This window comes from Melospiza melodia, chromosome 2 (genome assembly GCF_035770615.1).
Source record: "Melospiza melodia melodia isolate bMelMel2 chromosome 2, bMelMel2.pri, whole genome shotgun sequence".
NCBI lineage: Eukaryota > Metazoa > Chordata > Aves > Passeriformes > Passerellidae > Melospiza > Melospiza melodia.
In genome coordinates, this window is record NC_086195.1 from 67,148,429 (window position 1) to 67,170,786 (window position 22,358).

General features: G+C 40.3%; 1 protein-coding gene across 10 annotated transcripts in view; it reads right to left on the reverse strand.

Moving 5' to 3' along the window:
* The window catches only part of TENM4 (teneurin transmembrane protein 4), a 589,980-nt gene that overhangs the window by 135,546 nt on the left and 432,076 nt on the right, over positions 1–22,358 (reverse strand). For all 10 annotated transcript variants that reach the window (XM_063148730.1, XM_063148734.1, XM_063148732.1 and 7 more), the window contains 3 exons: positions 11,737–11,838; positions 6,466–6,660; positions 2,070–2,270 (listed from right to left, as the gene is read on the reverse strand). In XM_063148730.1, coding sequence (XP_063004800.1) covers positions 2,070–2,270; positions 6,466–6,660; positions 11,737–11,838 — 498 coding nt within the window. The remainder of the gene's footprint in view (positions 1–2,069; positions 2,271–6,465; positions 6,661–11,736; positions 11,839–22,358) is intronic.

Consider the following 22,358-nt stretch of genomic DNA (forward strand, 5'->3'; position numbering starts at 1 on the left):
TGGCACAAATCCACATGGGCACATTTCTATACATTTCACTGGGACTAAACACAGACCTAACTGCTTTGCTGAGCTGAGGGTCATTTCTGCAAGTACTTAGCTCTTTCCCTTAGTAATCCATCTGCCCTGTTTGGTCCTGTTTTATAGAACAATAAAAATCTGTCCCTTTTAGACCCTTCTACAGAACCTCCACCCCAGTGGGCTGGGCAGCAGTGTGTTATTACATGCAATAGCATACTTGCTCACTCTATTTTAATGATGCAAGAAAGGACCACATATCCTGTGAGTAAATCTGTCTTTCAAATCAAGTCATCAATTCAGTGGAAAGGTCTGGGCTAGAAATGGAAGTTTACAAATCATCTTAGCTGTGATTTTAGCTGTGAGGCACAATAACCTGAATGTTACAAGCAGCTCAGTGAGGAAAAAGGTCTTGGAATGATGCTCAAGTTTGTCTCAAATAACTTCATGCTGCCAAAGAAAGTTTGCACTAGATGGATTTATAAAAGCAGTATAAGGAAAGCTTATAAATCATCTGTACATGACCCTGCAGGTTAACAAAGGGAAAGTGAATTCTGTTTGCACATTGAAATAAACATTTTTCTAAATCCATCCCTGCAATCCCCAAACCTCTGTACAAACACAGAATAATGACTCAATTATGATCTATGCTACCAACTACAAATACATGACTACCTTTCCCCTTATGGTGGTTTTAAAAATAAACTCACACAGTATGGAATTGAAGATGTTAATATGGGGAAAGGAAAAGCCTGGCACCAAATTTATCTTCCCTTCAATGCATGACAGTTTCCCTACGTTCATCTGCAAAAGTTTTGATCAACCTAGCTTCAGCCCTAGGCAAGTAGAGTAGGCCTCCTCTTCTGATTATTCCTCAGTCCAGTCAATTTTACTTTATGATAACCTTCTAACACCCAGGCTAAATGATGATTGTCAAAAGGGTTTTCTTATGTTCCTAGCACTGGTTTATTCAGTTTGCCTCATCCTTGGAAATAACTCTCTTTAAATACTTGCAAACAGTTAACCTGATTTTCTTTACTCCTGATAGCAATTCCTCAGTGAAAATGTTGTTTACATATATTTTCTACTATATCCACTCCCCTAATAGCTTTTTATTTTGGGCTGCTTTGCTGAAAATTCCTTTCATTTCACTGCCTATACTGAGCTGCCCTGGATTTCTGGCCTAGTTCCATTCCAGTTGTGTAAGGTATAGAAACTGTTATTGCTGAGGTCTTTTTTTGTGAGCACACAATACAGGACAAAAGTGAAAGGACTGATGCTCTGTAGGTTCTAACTATTTAATGTATTCCACTATTTCTCAGTGTGGCCTTATCTAAGAGCTAATTGCATGTGGAAGAAAAGGGTCCTGAACAATTTTTCTTTAGCCTTCAATTCCCACACCTGATGCAGATTTTGAGCAAGATGCCAATTCAGAAGAGGAATGAAGGTCGTTGTTCCAAACCTCTACACAAAACTGCCCATAAAAATCTGTCTTCTTGGTAGCTGCTTGTACTTATAAATACTTTCACTCAGTAAACTTATTTTTTTAGCTGGTAGAAGAGAGTCTTTTAATATGAACCTCATGAGGCACTCATCCTCCTCTAGCCTAGAAAAGCACAAGCTTTGAATTCAGAAGGGAAAGGAGATCTGACAGATTACCAAATCGTCCTTCTTGTTTACAGCCACTAAAGATTATTTAGTCATCTCCTAAAAATCAAAACAGACACTTTAGTGGTCCTGGGGTTCATCAAGAACTATCACTGGAACAAGAAGTTATATGTAGACCATCAATGACATTAACAGCCATATAATGAACAATAGCAAGCCTAGGTGGCTTTAATGGAGTTATTTATGATATTACCCTATGCTCAGCAATAGTATCAGAATTATTTATGTAGTTGAGCTATGGAATTTATCCTTCCAGTCATGCCCTACATTGGGCAGAAATTCCAGTGCTTCACTGGAATACATCTGTAGCACCTTTCTGCAGAGTTACTGAGTGTTTCACAAAGTTTACCGAAAGACCAACAGGAAGTCAGCGCTGACGTTACCGATTGAGCAGTCGTGGCCAGTCCAGTTGGGATCGCAGCTGCAGAGTCCAGTATCCGGGAGGAAGGTCCCATGACCAGAGCACTGATCCAGACAGGTGGCTCTCGGGGTCTCACAATTTGTTCCTCCCCAGCCAACCGAACAGTGACATTCTCCTCGGACACACACGCCTCGTCCCGAGCAGGTAGGATCCATGCAGTCCACTACATGGGAGAAGGAAGAGGAAGCAGACAGGGAAAGCAAATGGGACTTCGGGAAAAAAGCTATCAGACTGCCGTCTACACAAACATATTTACACAGTATCTCAAGGTTTCAACCAAAAAGCTCTGCTGTGAACAAAACAGATGCTTCATGCAAGAAGTCAGTGGCCCTAAAAGGCAGTGAGACCTAAAACACCTACATGAGAAGCAGAGAAAAATCTAGTAATTAAATCCATTCTTTTATGCAGGTCTGCACTAATAAGGGATCTTTCTGGTAAGAACAGGCTAATATCAATTAAGAATAAAATAAGAATAATATTCTATCGTACACATAGTGTGTCTTCATTTATTCTATTAAAATAACCTAAATTACTATTACTAATGAATTTGAAGCTGAGCCCTAGTTTTCTGAGAGAGAATTTTGCATAAAGATTCAGCAGAAGCTGACATTCTTATTCAGCAAAATACATGCTTAAATTGAAGAATGTGCTTAAATCTATACAGGTTTCATGGAGACTTAAAGAAATTTCACACTGAAAAATAGCCATAGACATTTTTTCTTGAATAAGGATTAAAATAAAATCATGCCTTTTTTATAATGGTGTTCTTCTGGTTTTATTTTTGATCAATTAATACTCTTTTTATAATGTTTGAGGTTTACTTCCCCCCCACAAAGAGGAACTTTCCTAACAAGATCAGAGACCATTTAGTTAGGGGTATAGCAATGTACACCAAAAGACCAAATGTACTCCCTCCCTGACTCTTGAGTTATGTGTTTTGTAGGCAACTGTCAGCTGCTCTGCCCACAGGGGAATTTCACTCAGTAATCGAAAAATATGAAATGCACCAGACACCCTCCCAGAAAAACCGACTGGAGGAGTCGATTGTCTATTTATAGATAAAAGCTGATAGGACAGCCTAGAGAAATTCTTCCCATCTTTTGAAACGGTGTGTGGCAGTTCCCTGGGGATTGGTGACAAGTGTCAGTCTGGCTAAGCAGCACAGGAAAACTGTCCAGGTTCTGGCTCTGATACAGCAGAGCAGAACATGGCTACTGCACACAAGACAGGTTTGTGGTTCAGCTTTTACCCTGGAAAAGCTAATAAGAATTCCACTGACCTGTTTAAGATCCAGAAACCTTAAAAGGAAACACAACAGCTGCTCTGATAATTCCCTGGATTCTCAAACCCTTCTCAGTCTGACAAGTAATGGCTCAGTTATTACTATCCCAAGGCATGAGAGAGAATTTTCTTTTTTGTTTGATTCCTGGAGCTCTGCTCATAGCTGGAACAATCCTCAAAAATTTTAAGAGGCTGGAAAGGATGAGTCCATAAATCTCCTTCACTGTTAGCGAACTGGGAGCGAGGGTGCCAATTTTAGCATGAGACCCTTGAAGCCCTGGCCCTGTTCTTTCTCAGCAGTAATAAGTATGAAAAGGACTAAGGGATGGAGTAGCAGCCTCGTCCGTTCTCAGCAGATGGTTTGAACATAGAGAACAAAGATCACAGGCTAACTGACAAGAGGCTACCTCCAGGCAATTAATCATCCCCTCTGAAGGTCAGCTGGGAAAAAGGTGAGTTTTGCAGGAGCCTCCATCACAGGAGGCAGACAATCTGCTATCTCAGCTCTAACACAGACGATTATAGGAGGGGAATGTGCATGTCAGAACCCCCCATTTATCATAATCCCAAGGCCATTTTTCATGTTGAAATGAGCCCTTTCAGAAAATGTCACACACAACAGCTACTTTAATCTCAGCCTCACTGGATCTATCTCTTTAGGCTTTCTGCACCATCGGAAGGGCCCTGGGACAGGATTACAGGCTTCTGCTTTCTTCTTAATCAATTGCTTAGTGGATTTGGAGTACAATGGTATATTTTTAGGGAGTTCTGCTTGACAAATTTAGCTGCTCAGCTCCGGGAGAAGCAGAGATGAGGAGCTGGGCATGAGGGCAGAGCTGACAAGATCTAGTATACCCGGAAAAGAAAAAAAAAAAATCATATGCCTGTGTTGTTGGTTGGAAAATGTCCCAAATGGCCAAATTCTTGGTTGGAAAATGCCCTGTTTATAGTTAAGCCTTGTGCAGAATCTTTGCTAGGGAGATAAATCACGTAGCAAGCAAGGTTAGTGCCTCTTCTACACTTTTCCCCAATATGCTTCATGCTTCATTGGTCACACAAGTTATTAGGCTTATTCAGTGCCCAAAGAGTAACTTCTCATATTTCACTTCTTAAATTTGCTCCCCTCCCTGCAATGTCTCGCTGGCTTAGGCCATGCCTTATAAAATATGGGCCAATAAACTAAGGGAAGAGAAAAGAAAATCTCGCGTAGGATTGTTGGCTGATGTTTTATAAACATTGCTGAACTTCTATGGGGGAAAAAGAAAAGACAGGAGAAACCCTGGAATGAAAACCCATTACAAACATGGACCAAACAGCGAAGCTATGAGAACTGAGAAATAATAAAAAGTAATCAATACCAGATGGTCCTGCTTAGAAGAGAAATTAAAGAGTAAAAGCAATTTAAAAAATAGTATAAATCAACTTTTTTACTAAATCTAAATATGTATATATATGTTCTCTAGATTTCCCACATGGCATATTTCTGAGCTGCTTCCCCCCCTCACAACGTAACACAAATTATGCCTTGAGTATCACAAACATGCATGCTTAGAAAAATACCAAACAGCCCATAAGAAAAACCATGTTCTCTTTGTTCTTCCTCCTTTTTCAAGTTTTGACCTAGTGGGACTGACACTGTCCCCCGCTACAGTGATAACATAAAATAACTGAGCAGTGCCTGGCTTTTCTGCTTTAAACGTGACCAGGGAAATAAAGGTTCCTGTTAGAAAAAGGGCAAATCTCACTCTGATTTACACACATTAAACACTTCTGGCTGGAGGCAAAATTGGGATCTTTTCATTTCTGTTTATCCAGTAAAGATATGATCTAGTAAATAGGAGGTCTACAGAGATGCTTTAAAGATACTTGAGTAGTCACAATCTTTGGGTTTTGCACGCCCCACAGCTTCACTGAATTGTGCTTTAAACCAAATGAGGCTTTCACAAGAGATGGCTTATTGTTACAAGAGCAGATACTGTGATACTGTCTTCATCTCTAACATTTACTGACACTGAAGCCATGCTACATCAGAGATGTCCCACTCCAATACATTATACACATCAAAAGAATTGCTAGATTAGTTGCCATTTGAATGTCTGAGTCCAATTCAGCCTATTTTCATTGCCTAAATATAAAGCCATTTCAGATAAATCTTTATCCTGCATACATGAAGACAACCATAAATTAATTCAAGCCGTTGTCATTCTTGAATGAATCAAATGATGTCTTTAATCTATCAAGAGGGGAAAGAGGCCTTATATATGTACTTGTAGAAGTGTAATTTAAGAATAATTATTTATCAGGTCATCAGCCTCTGAGAATAGTTTTCAAAAGTTTTGAACATTATTCTTTAAGTAATGCTCTTCTGGATATATATTTATACTCTCTGAATGATTTATACACTTGCAAAACTGTCCACTTTTTCATTAGCAGTAAGAAGCAGTCACAGACTCAGGAAGATAAAGGTTTATGTTGGCAGGTGAGTTTCTACACAAAAAGATTAAAGATAAGTACTAAAAGCAGCCATAAATCTAAATGTAAATGAGAACTGTTTGGGGGGCTAATGTGAGAAAAAAAGCTATGGAAGAGCCATTAAAATAATATCTGACTTTGAAGCAGAATTTAATTCAAGTCCTGAGCATGTCTAAGCTTTTAAAGCTGACAAGGACCAGGGACTTTTTCTCACACGCCACCATTTTGTGTATGTAAGCAACTGAAATTGCCTGGCATAGCGCAGCAGAGAAGAAAGAGCTGTAAAAATAATTATACGTTTAGATGTGTAAATGGAAATGATGCTTCAATAAGAACATTTGAACATATGATTAGATGTTCTGGTCTTTCAACTAGATTCTTCTATCTGAAGCATTTGATGGCTTTTCATCCAATTATTGAACAAGTATGATAGCTAACAAGGAGTTATGACAACATATCATTTTTATGTTGTATCCATCTATTGTATCTGTAAGGTGCCTATTATTGTTCTGTTTAAGTGCCAGTCCATGCTGAATTGCCTACATCCATATAATTACAGAACAACAATCAAAGCAAAAGGCTAATTGACTGCATCCTGCAAATACCTTCTTCACAGCTCTCGCCTTTGTATCCCGGGTTGCAGATACAGGTGCCCATGATGCACGTGCCATGGTTATTGCAGGAGACATCGATGCACTGGTTGGTTGGGACATCACACTCTGCTCCTTTCCAGCCACTGTGGCACAAGCACCTTCCTTTCATGTACTGCCCATTTCCACTGCACAGCACTGGGCAGGACGCTATGGACAGACAACAAAAATCACATTAAAACAAACGGAAAATCATTTCAAAAAGAAGCACAAGAGTCCAGCATGTAATTTACATTCTTCATACACAATCTTCACTGGGGTATGCTGCTGTTTGTTTTGCCAAAACCCAATGTTTTATATGGACGATACCCAGCTGTTAACTGTATTCTCCTACAAGTGTTTAAAACAAACAAACAGTGCTCTTAAGTTAGACTATCTTTTTGCTTTGTGTCTCTGATACCTTTTTTCACTAACTAAACTCATCGTTTTCTTGTATTCTGATTTCACAATGTACTGATGTCTTCTTTGTGGAGCATCACTGACCTTAGATTGCTTATCACTATCCCTGACCTGCTGGCAGACGTTCCTTCTCAGTGGCACACAAATCACTCCCCTGTTTTTTTCTGAGTTAACTCTCAGCTTTATAGGTTTCAGTTGCTTTGCTCAGAGCCCAGAATACCACATTGGGACTACTTCCCTGATTTAGCTCATGTCATTCCATCAGCTATCAACCTTCTTCCCTGAAAGGGTTGTCAAGCACTGGAGCAGTCTACACAGGGAAGTAACTCAGTCACCATCCCTGATGGAATTTAAAAGATGTGTTGATGGGGCATATGGGGATTTGGCTTAGTGGTGAACTTGGCAGTGCTGGCTTAATAGCTGAACTTGATGAAAAGAGTTTTAGAGGTCTTTTCCAACCTTAACAATTCTACGGTTCTAACTGAATGTCCAGCCCCCATTTTTGGTTATCATCTCTGCTGGACTCCATTCATCACCAGCCACAAGGCAAAATTGGCCTCTACTGTTTCTAAGCTCCCTGTAATAAAAGCTATGTAAATCTATCCTCTGAAATTTGTATAATTTATAAAGGACTTATAAAGGATTTTTAATTGTCCTTGTTTCCAGAGAAGGCAGGTGACTCTCAAGGCCACCCAGATACAGGATTTCTTTCCTGTGATAAAGGGAAGAAGAAGAAAATGACAAGCTCAAGCTGTGGCACGATGGATCCCAGGATTAAGCATTTTCAGAGCTGAATTTGGAAAATGCCAGGAAAATTCCAAATGAATTTGGAAAATGCGATGAGATGAAGGATACAGAACAAGTTCCCCAAGGAAGCAGAGGGCATCAAGGACCAGACCTCAGCCTCCAGGACGACTTTTTGTAATCACTACTCTACAAGCTTTCTCCAGCTCCTTTCAGATGATGTCTTCTCCCTATGGCATTCTCCATACCAGCCACATTATACTCCTTTTGTCCCCTCTTCTGATTTTGCCAAGGAAGATGCTGATTTCAGTCCCTCAGAAGCAACAGCTTTTTCCTGTTCACTCTGCCTCGAAACTTCTTGCTTAAGTCTTGTTCTCTTTCATTTTATTTTGTTCAAACTCTGCTGCAAGGACATATATTCAACACAGACTGCTCTTGTTCACTGTTGCACATCAGCCTTAGGTGAGAGCAGCTGGTCTTCTCATCTGCCTCTCAGAAAGGCAATTTATGAACAATTTTATGCAGGACAAATGTGAAATGAATATTCCATTCTGCTGCTTAATCCAACTGGATTAGGCATGTGATGAATTCTCTTTTGCTTTGTTCCTGACTTTGATTATGTGTGGGAAGGGGTATTACATGGTTAAGGAAAGCTTTCCTCTCCTTCTCTTCCATATTTTCAGACATTAATCTCACAAAGTGCATCATGAGTTGTTCCCACATGTCCTTATAGTCAAGTCAGTTTGAGTGTTCCAGAACTACAGCAACCTCAATAAAACACAAAGCACTGCCAACTCTGACTGTTAAACCAGTTTGATATGCAGTGAACTGCATTTGCCTGACCAAGATAAAAGAGGTTTAGGAAAGAAAGGAATTTGGCAATTGTTATTACTAAGGAGCATTCTGTTCACTTTAAAGGAAACACGATGCCGTGGTGCATTGCAAGTGCATAATTTGCAAGATGGTATCTACCTATACAATACGAGACTTAAATTGTGTAAGATACACTGTATTGTGTGCATGGTTCACAGCACACTCACTCTGTAATTTCACTTTTCAGCTAAGTGATGGAATTTTCTGCCCCTCCCATCTCAAATTTCAATGCTCAGTAATGGACATTGTTCTTTCAAGGCACTGGCAGGGGATAGTCTGCAGTTCTTTTCAACAAGAAGAAAGAATAACTGCCTTTAACCAGGGAGAGGTTGCTGAGAAAGACTTACAGATTTCCTGACAAGACAGCTGATCACTCAGTAAAAGATCAGATAAATTACTGACCATCTGCACTGAGACTGACACTCCACAGAGCCTTCTGTGGAGAAGTCCGTCAGCATCACCTGGAAAGAACTGCTTCAAATGTACAGGCAATGGAGAGAACAAGACCTCCTCTGTAGCATGCAATAATGAATAAACACAAAAGAGGTTTCTGAATTTTTTCTCCTGGTATTTATGCAACTCTTTTCCATATATAAAGATATATAATTATTATTTGATCATTCAGATTCCAACAATGTCTATGATGGCAAAATTACAGTAATTCTCTAGTGTGGTAATGATAGCAGCAATCCAAATGCATACTCTTGATTTTTGCAAAGTTGAGCATCAGTGAGTAAGATCATTTGTTTGTTTGTTTACTTTAAACAGAACTTGAAAGGGCCACCTCCCATGTCCAAGAAAACCTTCAAAAAGCCTACGGAATACACCTCTGGTAACTTGCTCTCATTTATTTTTTTAAAATAATTAGTTAATAATACATTAGAAATTAACCATTACTAAAATGTGAAAGGCTTTCTGCTCCAGAGTTTCCCATTCACTTGGATGGTAAATTACAAGGCTGAACTGAAATAAAGGAACACCCAGGAAATCCATGGAATGCTTTCTGCGAGCAGGAACCCGCTTGTTTAAGGATTACTGCTCCGCACAAGGATTGTGAAGGGCTGCAGATGGATACTGTAACCGCCTTACACTTGCTGCCTTCTGAGGGACTTATAGATCAAAAGAAGAGTCTCGGATGCCCCTGAAAACCAACAAGACAATCCTGGAATCCTTGGATCTCATGCTCATGGCAATATGATCTATTTAACACACAGTGAATGGACATGCATATACAAACATAAATTTGGCATTCCAGGTATTTTTCTGTCTTCCTAAAGGCAGAGTGCAACAGCTGAACCCAGATGATTCTGAAGGAAAAGACAGAGTTTAACAAAAGGTGTTCATAGCAGCTGGAGCATGTGCTCTGGTGAAATGGGAGACTCACATCCCTCCCTTTAAAAGCCTGAGAAAGTTCAGGGTAGCCAGGGAGGGGAGGTGAGTTCCTCTGCAAGTGGATTCAGAACAAGAGTTTAAGCACTCTGACTCACGGTGAAGAAAGTTCTTCTTCTCCACAGACTCTACAGGGAGCCTTGGGGGAAATAAGCCCTGAACTTCTGCCCCAACTGAAAGTTAGGAGGTGTGAGCTGGAATATGCTATGGGACATGGAAAAAACTCCTTTTGTCTCCAGCTCTAGGGATTTGAAAAGGAGCTTGGAAATGCAAACCAAGTGTAAGGAAATGCAAACCAAGTGTAACCTGAGTCAGCAAGAAGTTTGACATAACAGCTCTCAGGGACACAGCTTGCCACATCCATCTTACTGGGCTGTGAACTCTGAAACCCCGCCGGGTTCAGCCCGGCCCCGGCCCCGCTGCCTTGGCAGGGAGCTCCCGCCGGCCCTGGGGGTGCTCGGCTCCTTATCTCTGTCTCCTGCCTCGCTGCTGGGATGTGACCCAGCTCAGCTGGGGGGGGAGAGGGCTGGGGTTGGACAGAGTTTAACTCCCTCTTGGGAAGGCGCCAGCCTGCTTTCCAAAGCAGCGATGAGCTGGGGTAAAGACCTGACCTGCAGCCTCACCGCAGCTCCTTGGGTGGGCACTAACGTTTTATGCTACCTCCCTCTCCAGATTTATAAATAGTTTGTTGGACTGTTTGAGCCAAAAAAGGCCTTGAAAAGGTTGATGCACAGTATCGTTTCATTTCCCACATGCAAGGTTTTCATATCTTGGTTTGAAATGTGTTCTTACTAAAAGTATTTCAGTTTGTTTTTTAAATGTTTAAATAACCTAAAAAATTCAGGCCAAAGAAAACCCTTCCAAAGCCATTTATTAAAAATACTTATCACTTGAGCAGAAAAATGTATTATACTGTTTACTGGGGTAAGTCTCCTTCCCAGTCCTCCCAGTGTTTTCTCTTTTGGCCAGAGTAACCAGTTGTTCTGCCATTATCCCACTCCTAGCCTTATGCTAACGCTGCCCTATTCCCCATAGCCAGGCTCAGGCAGACTTGCCAGGTACTTTCTGTATAATCAGTATCTTAAAAGAAAGTATCATTATACAGTCATGCCACACCATGATAAAAGTGCTCTGCTAAACAAACCATAATGCCACATTTATAAGTCCTGTTTTCTAAAGTCAATTCCAGAGAGAAAATTTCCAACATGACATTTGCCTGTCCACCAGCAGCCCAAGGGGTTGTGCTGTTGCTAAGGGCACAGCGGGCACGATTAGGAAAGAATCACAGCATCATTAAGGTTGGAAATGCCCTCTGAGATCGAGTCCAACCCTGAGCCCAGCACTGCCAGCCCACCTCTAAACCATGTGCCTAAATGCCACACCTACACTCCCAGAGATGGTGATTCCACCACTCCCCTGAGCAGTCTGAATCCTTTGCTGAAGAAATTTTTCGCAATAGCCAATCTAAACCTCCCCTGGCACAACTGGAGGATGTCTCCTCTTGTCCTATCACTTACTTAGGAGAAGAGACCAATTCCCACCTGACTACACCTTCCCTTCAGGTAGTTCTAGAGACCAGTAAGATGCCCCCAATCCTTCTTTTCTCCAGGGTAAACACCCACAAGCCCCTCAGCTGCTGATCGAAATTTTAGCAAATTTGTGGCAAACAAAATTCACAGATCAACTTCTTTCCACTCTACTGCAGCATCCCCACACTGGGTGAAGAGTACTTTGCAGAAGGCGCTGTCATGAATATAATTTCCAGGACAAAAAGTTAACTGAATGGGAGAGGGTAACAGTTCACAAAGCATAAATTCTTACCTCTGCCACAGTCAGGGCCCAGAAAGCCAAGGAAGCAATGGCAAGTCCCAGACACGCAGTCTCCATTCCCATAGCAATTACTGGGACAGTTATCCACTGATTCTGGAAAAAAAAAAAAGAGAATTCATACAATTCTTTAGGCAAGAAAACACCTCTGAGTTTAGGAGAGCTCTGGATGGGCAGGACAGTTGAAACTTCAAAGCAATTGCTGCACTTGGGTTGAAAGCATTAGTGTGAGCTGCACTAAACCTTGCTCATCCATTTACATCAGTGGATGGTTCAACTGCAAATTCTGTGATTAAATATGAGCTGCTCAGAGCCCACCAGGCTGGGCATTCTCTCAGTACCTGAAGACTTCCAAATGTCTTTTCTTCCTGTATATTTTTACGACCATTTTTCGTCTTTGAATTTATTGGAGGGATGCAATACACACCATTCTCATGGCAGAACATACACTGCTGGTCCAGTTTTGTTGACTTGATTAAGTGACCTTGAGGCCTTTATTTGCGCCAAAAAGAGCTGAGTGATGATAGGTATGTTCCCTTATGAACTTACTGAACACAGACCCTTGGTTCATCCTATCTGCTGGTTCACGAAATACCTCTAACCAAATTTCTTCTTATTTGCTCTGCAATATTATATTGAATATAATACATTATATTTTATATCATTTGTATCTTTAACAGCTTAAAGTGCTGGGGCTAATATTCTATTTGGTGGAACAGGAATGGGTCTATTTCACATTTTCTATTTCTAGTTATCATCTTAAATTCCCTGACTTTGGCAAAAACACCAGCTATTCATTTTTCAGGGGAAGTTAACAGGTAAGTAAAATGTTATCTAGCACTTCTCTTTCAAAGAGAGTTCAGAATATTGGGACTAAAACATATCTTTCATTAAAGAACAACACAAGCTGGTAAACACATCAAAAAGAGAATGAAAATAATCTTATTTTCTTACACTAAACTGAGTGAAGACTGAGTAAATGTGAGTGGGGCTTTGAAAGACATTGTAATAAATACCATGGTTCATTCTACAGTGCTATTTCACATCTTCTGTGAGGGAAATGCCTATCAGATGAAAACTGGATAACTGGATTTGGTTACAGAGCAGAGGCACTGGTGGTACACATGGAGTGGGGTGAAAATCTCAGCCCTGTGAATAATGACTGCATTTGCACAGATACACTTCATGCGACCTCCTGGGAGCAAAGTTATTTGTAAACTCCCAATCAGTGCAAGTGAAGAGAACCAGCGACAGCAGAGATGTGAAGATTAGTTTCCAATCACAAATGAAAGGAAGCCAGTTTCTGGATGGGTGTTTGCCAAAGAGCAGAGGTTTCTGAAGGACATTTTCAAGGCTGTGGTATAATTCAATAATTCACAACGGACAACAGCAAATTTAAATAATAAAACTAGTTTAAAGCATTTATGTTTTAAGTCCTGGCTTCAGACATCTCATAAGCAGACAGCTCCATGCAGCAAGAAAGGTACAAGGAAGTGCTGTCAGTTTTCTAACACTCAGTAGTTAAGCCAGTATTCACTTGATGGTGTGTGGAACAATATGCAGTCAACCCTTTAGGCTTGAGCTGCCATCTTTGCTAGTTAAAGAGCAGCCATGCTTCCTAGAATAAAGATGTAACAACTAAGGCCTTGTGCATTTATAATGATATTTAGGAATATAATCTCTCATTTCATAGCAGGTATAAACACAATTCTATCCTGTAAATCAAAAGTCAATATTAGCCCATGTGTATACAATCTTCAGAACTCTGACATGGGTTAATGTCACAGTTTTGTTTTTGTTGAAAACAGAAATTAATTCACATTATGATTTTTTTCTCTATGCTTTTTTTACAATACTTATATTTTTCTTTTCTTCAAGAAATATACCCAGAGATTTAGGAAAAGGAAGTTATTTATGTACATACTTACATGCATGAAGAACATAGAGAGTGAGTTCTGTGAAACAGGATAATGAGATGGGCAAGGAGATTTAACCACTCCTGCTGCTGAAAGGGTCAGTCCTTTTCCTCTAATCTTCTCATCCTAAGAACAACTCTAAGCTCCCTCTTTTTGTGCTGCTTCTGGCACTTGTCAGACCCTCCAATGAGGTGGTTAAGCTCAAAAGGTGGCAAAAAAAAAAGAATGCAGCAGAAAAAAAACCTAGAGTATTTTTTTCCCTGCTGCCTGAAAACTGAGAAGAGAAGGGCTGTGCTATTCAGCATCAGTGCAGCTGTCCCATGACACCTCACCATCCCACTTCCAACTGGGTCAGGGGCTGCAAGGTGGAGCAACCCTGCACAGATATAACATGTGTGACCTTTGAAGTCAAGGGGAATACCTCAGGTCATGATGCAGGACAGACTCACAGCATTAACAACACCTTTAGAATATTAAAAATTATTTTTAAAAGTTTTTCCTCAAGTTTTCGCTTTAATGGACTAAACTGAGATCTTGGAAAGGAGTAAATATCCATATAGTTTTCTTGGTATATTTTTGTAATAAAATATTTTAGTAAAATAGTAAAAAGACCCACAAAAACATCTAGAAAGTATCTTAAAAGTAGCATAACATCAAGCATGGCAACTGTTCCAAAGTGTGACAATGCACTACATCAGCTAAATGGTAATCTTTCTTACTGGAAACAACATTTTGCAGCTACAGTGGGTTCAGCTAGTGTGTCTGTGATGCCTAGGACAAGACAGGTAAGACTCTGCACACCAATTCAATGTCCACTTCAGATTAAACTGAATTACATCGTCCACTACAACGACTATGTATAAAGTTCAGAGTGACCACAGAAACAGAGCAGACCTGTGCTTAGGTAACAAACCTTTCCAGAATTTCTGGGTGAATCCATGTAAGAACCTTTACTCTGGTGGTGCATTCTTTCCTCCTCTGACTGGTTCAGCAGAGACGCCTATAATGGGGCAGATCCCTGCCAACAGTCATTGACACTAACACATTAAAAAAAAAATCACATCTATTTTCTGGTTCATATGCAGATCCGGCATTCCTCATTGTAAAGCTGCAGTGATATGCACACATATCACTTCATCTGTCACTACCTCCTCCATCTTTGGTTTCCCAGATACTTCTTTTCAAGGGTGGCCAAACTTTCTCATGCCATAGAGTGCCTAAAGGAATTCAAAAGGAATTACAAAACAGGTGGATGAAACCCATTTTACCTTCCTCACTGAAGCACCTCAATAGCTCTTACTTGTGGCCTGAATACCCTCTGCTATTAATAATAGAGTAGGCCCTTAAAAATCCTTTCATCCCATTTCACTGCTTTCTCTGATGTCCCTTGTTTTTCTAATATTGCCAAAAGTAACATTTTTAATGTATTCTCATTTTACACTACCTCTATTTGCCCTGGAATAACCTGCCTGATAGAGATGAGATGAAGTGAAAAGAACTCTACTCCCTCTGTGACTTGTGCCACTTGCTGTTTTTTAGCAGTTAAGGATGCAAAATTTCCTGGTGATTCAGGGCAATTAAGGTCTTCACACACTCCCAAAAGTTCTTCACTACTGAGCATCAATTCTGAAAAGTGATGAACGTTCATGCAGTGCATCATTGTCTCAAAGCTACTCCCAAACAACTCCAAAGAATTTCCATAAAGGAAGTGTTAAATTAACATACTTTTTTTTCCTCAGAAACTCCACAGCTAATGAGCACAAAACAAGGCAGAAACTAAGGCTTGTGAGGAGCAAGTCGGCAAGATGTGTGTGCAACACTGAACTTGCTCCTATTTATATTCTTAGGCAGAATCACAACCTGGAATTTCTTTCTACTTTGAAATTGCAGGCATTAGCAAGTTATACTCACTCAAGACTTCTCATAAAAACCTCTGTTTTCATCCTAGGACTGAATTTTGTTTCAGTGGTTACAGACTGCCAGTCGGGCACCTCAGAAAATTTTCTGGCCCTTCTGGCATGTGTAAGTGCACACATATTCATGCACAGTGCTCTAACACCTACATTTCAAGCAAAACAGGAGGAGGAGGGTGACCTGGCATCAGAAATTAGGGAGTTGTGGTGGGAGAACCCTGGAAAGAATAAAGAATCAGGCAGACATTTTCAGAAGCTAGGGCTTAGCCAAATTATTATCATATGGGATAGAAGGACACAACTTTAACATTCATGGAGTCCCTAAGTCAGTGGCGCAAAGCAGCTGTCTTGAGTATGTTCACAGTCAGCATTGCTAGAGAGGTGACATACTATCAGTCAATAAGCAAAAACAGGCCACTGCAGTTATGGCTGGCTTCTAGTCTCCATTACACAGCTTATTCTGTAAGCTGTTCACATAATTAGAGGAGTATTTTCAATATATACAAAATTCCATATGGTGTTTTATGAATAGTACCATGGGAACTCCTTTAGAGAATTATGACAATGTTTTTGTTTTCTTTTATTTAATTGTTAAAGTTCACTGTGAGACCATGAACAATTCTATTTTAGAAAGAGATACATATGTTCTCTGTTTCCAGTCTGATTCCCACAGATTTCTCTTGGCTTCCAAATCCCTGAAGAGATCTGACTGACACCAGCCGGTAAGGGCAGAGATTAATAACTGGAGGGCCAGCCAATGGATGATGCATGATGCCTTCATCAGGTTTTGCTGTTGAATGAAAAGAGATCACTAAAAACACAGTTTCCATGTCACTTTTCAACCACCAGCATGAGTGAAACTTCCAAAAGCAAACAACTCACACCATAGGCAAAACTTGGGGTGCAGGGTTTCTAAGAGGGAATGCAGAAGCTTGCCTATGGAATTAAGTGTTCTGACAGCTTCACAATCTAATTAGCAACTGAAAAAGCAAGTCATTTAATGGAGTCACAGAATCACTGGATGGTTTTGATTGGAAAGGACCTTAAAGACCACCCAGTTCCAATCCCCCTGTCATGAGCAGAGACACCTTCCACTAGACCAAGCTGCTCCACAGCCCATCCAAACTGGCCTTGAACACCTCCAGGGATTTGTCAACCACAGTTTCTCTGGGCAGCCTGTGTCATTGCCTCATCACACAGTGAGGAATTTCTTCCTAATATCTAACCCAAACCTGCCTACTTGTCAGTTTAAAGCCATTCCTCCTTGTCCTATCACTCCGTGCCCTTATAAAAAGCCTCTCTCCAGCTCTTTTGTAGCCCCTTTAGGTACTGGAAGAGCTCTAAGGTCTTCTTGGCACTGTCTCTTCTCCAGGCCGAGCAGCCCCAACTCCCTTAGCCTGTCTCCATAGGAGAGCTGCTCAAGCCCTCTGGGCATCTTCTCAGTTCTCCATTATAAATATCCTCATACTTCTCTGACAAAAAGTCTAAATGACATAAAGAGACACTTGGTCTTCAGATCCACACTGTCATTTTGGAGAATGGTATGGAAATGCCCTGTCTGACAGAGCAGGTACTCCCTACTCTAGGACAGCCTACCCCAGACAGGAAAAGGAGGATGTACAAAACACTTTCTGGATTCATAAAAATAAGAAAGGGAAAACATCCATTAAGTGCAAAAGCCTAGACTTCTTCAAGAGCAAAACTCTTCTGAAGTACTCTTTAAGGTCCTTTCTGCTCATGAGCTTTAAATATCAAAGCAAACAAAGAAAGAAACAAAAAAAAAATTCTCTAAGTATCCTCAGCAGCTATAATTCAACATATTGCAAAAAATAACATTGACCTGCTATTTTTGCCATTTCTTTCAGGGGATGTTTTTCAGTACAAGTAAACTCACAGCTGGCAAATTTTGAGGGAAACTTGGCTGAAACCTTTGTCCCATTGCTAGTTTTCCCACTGTAATCACCCTTCACTCTGAGAGAAGCCATAAACTGGCATGATCCAGCCATACCCACAGTAAGACTTCACACTACACTATCTTTTGTTTAAGGGTATTATCAAGTTCAATATGAAATCGCTAACTGTTACCATTCCCATTTTTTTAATGTTGTTAATCTGAGGCACGGACACAAATACAACACAGCATTTGCTTCACATTATAAACTGACTCATGTGACAGCAACAAAGCTCCCAGGCTAATGGTCTGCTCAGGGGACCACTTTGCTGCTGACAAAAAGCCCCATGAAAGCCAATTCTACTGTGGTGAACTCTATAAAGATCTGTCAGCCTGGCTCACAACTACCGACATGAATTACCTTTATCCAGATGCAACACAATAAACATATTAAGAAGCTAGACCAATTTCTAGACTCTTGATGGATTTCTTTTTTATATACTCACCAAGTTTGCTGGTCAGCAGTACAGCTACTTTAACAGTATTTCTGCCTTATTTATTTACTATGCAACATCCAACTTAATAGCTTGTTTCCCTATCTTTGGGCCAGAGGCCAAGGCAGATGTTTGCCTGACACCAAATCCTATTAGAGGCTGCAGTAATACAATTGTGTGTTAAAGATAAATATTTTATAGCCTGCACTTGCCACCAAGCATCATCATTCCCTAGGCATTTAGAGGCAACTATCTATTGGCAAAGAAAAAATAGTTATCTAGCTGGCAACTGAAGGCAGTAGCTTTCTGGGAGTTAATAAGCACCAGGACTGCTTTCTAAGAACTGATTAAATGCCATTCAGCGCTATGTGGCTGTATGAATTCAAATGTAACTGTTTCATTTGATAATCTCAAAAAGATACTTTGGAGATGGCAGTGTTTGGTGTCAGAAACATGTATGAACAGCACTAGAGCACGACAATTAGACCTTAATGAATCAATGCTAATCTCAGTTCAGGAATCAAGGTTCAAGGAATACAAAAAACTTGTACCAGTGAGAATATTCCATATTAGAAATGAGATGCAAAGAAAAGAGCAGGGTTTTTTAAAGTATCCTGTCTGGTCCCTTCAACTAGTAGTCTACTCCACCACTACATAAGAAATGGCCTCAAAATCTTTTGTTCAGTTCTGGTGAGAAGATATATGTAGCCGCTCAGCCTAAAATAAATTGCCACAGCTACTCACCTACCAGCCCAGGAAGATATTGCATACATACTAATTGGTACAATAAAAGGTTTTTATCCTTTCCTAATAAATGTTGACTATCTCTATACAAAGATGGATTAATTCAAAAATAGCAAGTAAACTAAAAAAGGAGGTAAATAAAATAATTAGAATAGAATTGTTTACTGTATCAAACAAATACATACATTTATTGTCACACAGAAATATATTATTCCTAGCTGTCCACTGATCTATTTTCTGCCTAATTGTGTTCCCCTGGCTAACAAAAACGTTTTGCTGGGAGGGAGGGAGGGCACAGGGAGCAAGGCAGCACGCAGAGAGACTTCATGGTTTGTATTTGACCTTGAAATCTTCTGTCAGCCACAACAGTACAAAAGGGCCATGAGGAGTGTCCAGCATTCCTCTCACTGTACACTGAATCATATTGCTTGGGAGAATGAAGGGACACCGCATTATTTCACCTTACTCTTTGCTGCTGCACTAGAGCAACCTTAGAAAGCCACACACTATTTTTCCTAGATCTGCTTGTCCAGGATAAAACTGACACCTAGAAGTTCATTGCAATAACATCTCTCTTTCACAAAAATGCTCCTTGTCACTGCCCCGACTACGTTAGCAATAATTTTAATAGGAAGTCAAGCGGTATAACATGAAAGGCAAAGAGGATTCTGAAGCTCTGTGAACACATTTAATTTACTTCCCAGTTGCAGAGCTTGCAGTCTTGTTTATTTTTAAAAGAAATGATGCTACTCAATTGAATTTCACTGCAGGAGAGGCTGGATTCTCAGCCTAGGGAACTGTCACTGCCCTTGTAATTGTGATAACAATGCCAAGGCAGACGTGGAGGTGAGAGGGGATAAAACAGGTTTCAGATGTCTTCAAGCATCAGATTTGACACTATGGGCCAAAAAAAAAGGAAAAAAAAAAAAAAAGAAAACAAAGGTAAGTAGAAAGAAAATACCCTGGAAACAAAGGAAATGTGGAAATGCTGGGTCTGATATTCTCTTGCTCCTCCTCTTCCTTCCCTAGATGAAGCTTTAAAGGACTGATTCCTTCTTACAGTACATCATCACCTGCTGAGATTTCAATTTTTCTGCTTCATTTTTATTTTGTACAGCATTTATACTTCTAGCTCAAGTATTCCACACCTGGCAGCCTGATATGTGAAAGTCTTGACATCATCATGGAAACTCAGTCATTATTTTCGAGTGCTCTTTCACAGTTTCCTCTTCTGTAGGGCACTAGCATGATGCTGATACTACTAATGCTGGTTGATGTTGTGCCAGATTTGTATTTTATTTTCTTTTTCCAAAGGCTGGGAGGTCTATTTTAATTAAGGACCCATGCATATAACCCTGTTTTGCTCTCACATCCCAGTGGAACTCTAATCTTCACATGCAGGTATAAGGATGCTAAATTAGGAAAAGGGCAACAAGCAGGCAGTCTTTTGAACAGCTCTTTAAATCGCTCCTGAACCTGGAAAGTGAGAGAGGACATAACCACAATAATGAATTGAATGTTATTCTCCCTCCTCTTTTTTCTGCAAGAACGTTTTAAAAAAGCAATTTGCAAGTGCAGATACACCCCCATCTCCATGAGGGTACTGACAAGAGACACCTGCCCCTGCCAGAAGTGACTCTGCAGGCTGGGCCATTTTACAAGGTGATGGTGAAGCACAGAAGGTTTGGTGCTCAGGGGCAGTTAGATCGCTTATTGAAACCAAGAGCTGCTGATTTTGCCAAATTTCACAGTACAACATGTGAGCATATTTTCCCTTGAGCTGTCTATACTTTGTTTTTTAGGCCAGGTTTGAGATGTATATCCAGGTACTCAAATGGCTCTCACCACAATCATATCAGTCTTTCTCACACTATTTCAAGCACATTTGACTTCAGTCTCAGCTGGAAATACTAAAAAGTCAGATTTTTTCTGTCTTATTTTGAACTTCTGTTCTATAGAAAGAGGGACCAAGTGGGAATAGTTGGGGAGTAAATAAAGAAGAGAACAAGCCTGATTATTTCAGAAACCTTTGCCACATTTGGTCTGAATTTGGGCTGCCCTTTGAGAGAGAGCTTTATCTTTATCTCCCTGATTCATTCCTTTCTCTTACTGCTTCCTTATTAAGAAGAAATCTTTCCAGGGCAGAATGCCTTATAATCTGAAGCTCTCAGATGGCTGAAAGCATAAAGTGTAATGGGATTTCAAAAGCACTTGGGCATTGGTCAATGTATATGACCATTTAACTTGATGGTAAAATCTCCCTTGACTTCACCAACTTTCAGGAAATCCTGCTAATGTATTTCTGCTGTCCATAGGGCCAAACAAGGAACACTGTTTCTTACAACGTGAGCAATGCTAAAAGTACAAAAGGGTCTTGAAATACAGTTCTTAAGGAATCATACACTGACCATCTGAAAACACCCTCTGTTCCAAAGCACTTGAAATGTGATCACAGGTTGGAAGTTAGCTAGGAAAAAAAAATTCAGTGAATGATTTTAAACAAAGAGTAGCTGTTGGACTGAAGTCTTCTTAATTTTCCTTCTACAATGCAGCTTCCAAGCACAATAAGACCTTAATCCATACTTGTAACGTAACTGTGACATGGCTGTGGAGATCTAGAAAGACACACTGTGAACAGTTATTTTCTTCTTAGATTCCTTTTTTTGCAGTTGGAATATTTTTAAATCTGAATTCCACTCCAGTAGATGAAACTCTCATATCCCCTTATTTCTCCAGGGGATTGCATAGAATTTTTTTTTGTTCCTTCCCACTCTCATAAATTGTTACAAACTAATACAGGAAACAACAATTATTCAGCCTTCAGGGTTCAACTTCTGGAGCTGCACTAGCAAGAGGGAAGTTACTTCACGTTCAGTACATTACATTTTCTGCTGTCATAGCTCAGGGCAAGGCTAAATCTGGCCTTGAGTTTCATTTTAAATGATGTTTTAAGTTGGTGTATTACAGGAGGAAAAACCCAAACCATACACACACAGAGAACTACAAATGTAATCTCTTTTGGTCAAACAAATGCCACGAAACCTTGGCAATGTTGTAATTTTGGATGCATAAAACAAATAAAAATTCATTTTACTCCAAGCCTTTAGTTAATATATCCAGCTGATAACTAAGGATGCACTGGCTGGATAAACTGATATGTGAGGTTCAGTTATCTAAGTGCCTGGTGCCAGGGACATGCTCCCAAGCAGGATGCCTGACCTGCAGCCACTGCTACACAAGAGCCTGACTCCCCTCCAGGTTCTTTGTCAGCCTTGCCCCCGTGCAGGGATGCCCCCAGTTCTCTGGGGCATCTGTGGCAGCTGCATTGAACTCTTTTGTTCTGGTGGTCTTCTGTCAGAGGCAAACAAAAAGCAGTTCTTATGGCTCTGTTCCTGGCCCTTGCAGACTTGCTGCACATATGTGGTCAAATCTTGCTCCTTGTCAGAGCCTCTGGCAAGATGTCTAGAAATCAGTTTAAGATAATCTATGGCACTTTTTCTGAGACTGTTGTAGCACTCAGCGAAAGAAAGCAGTCACACATCTAATATACAGACCAACTGTTATTATTTAAAAAGTCAACATATGCCAGGAGTGACTGCACAGACCATGTCCCTCTCATCTGCTCAGCCCCCATGCAAAATGAAGATTGGTCCAGTGA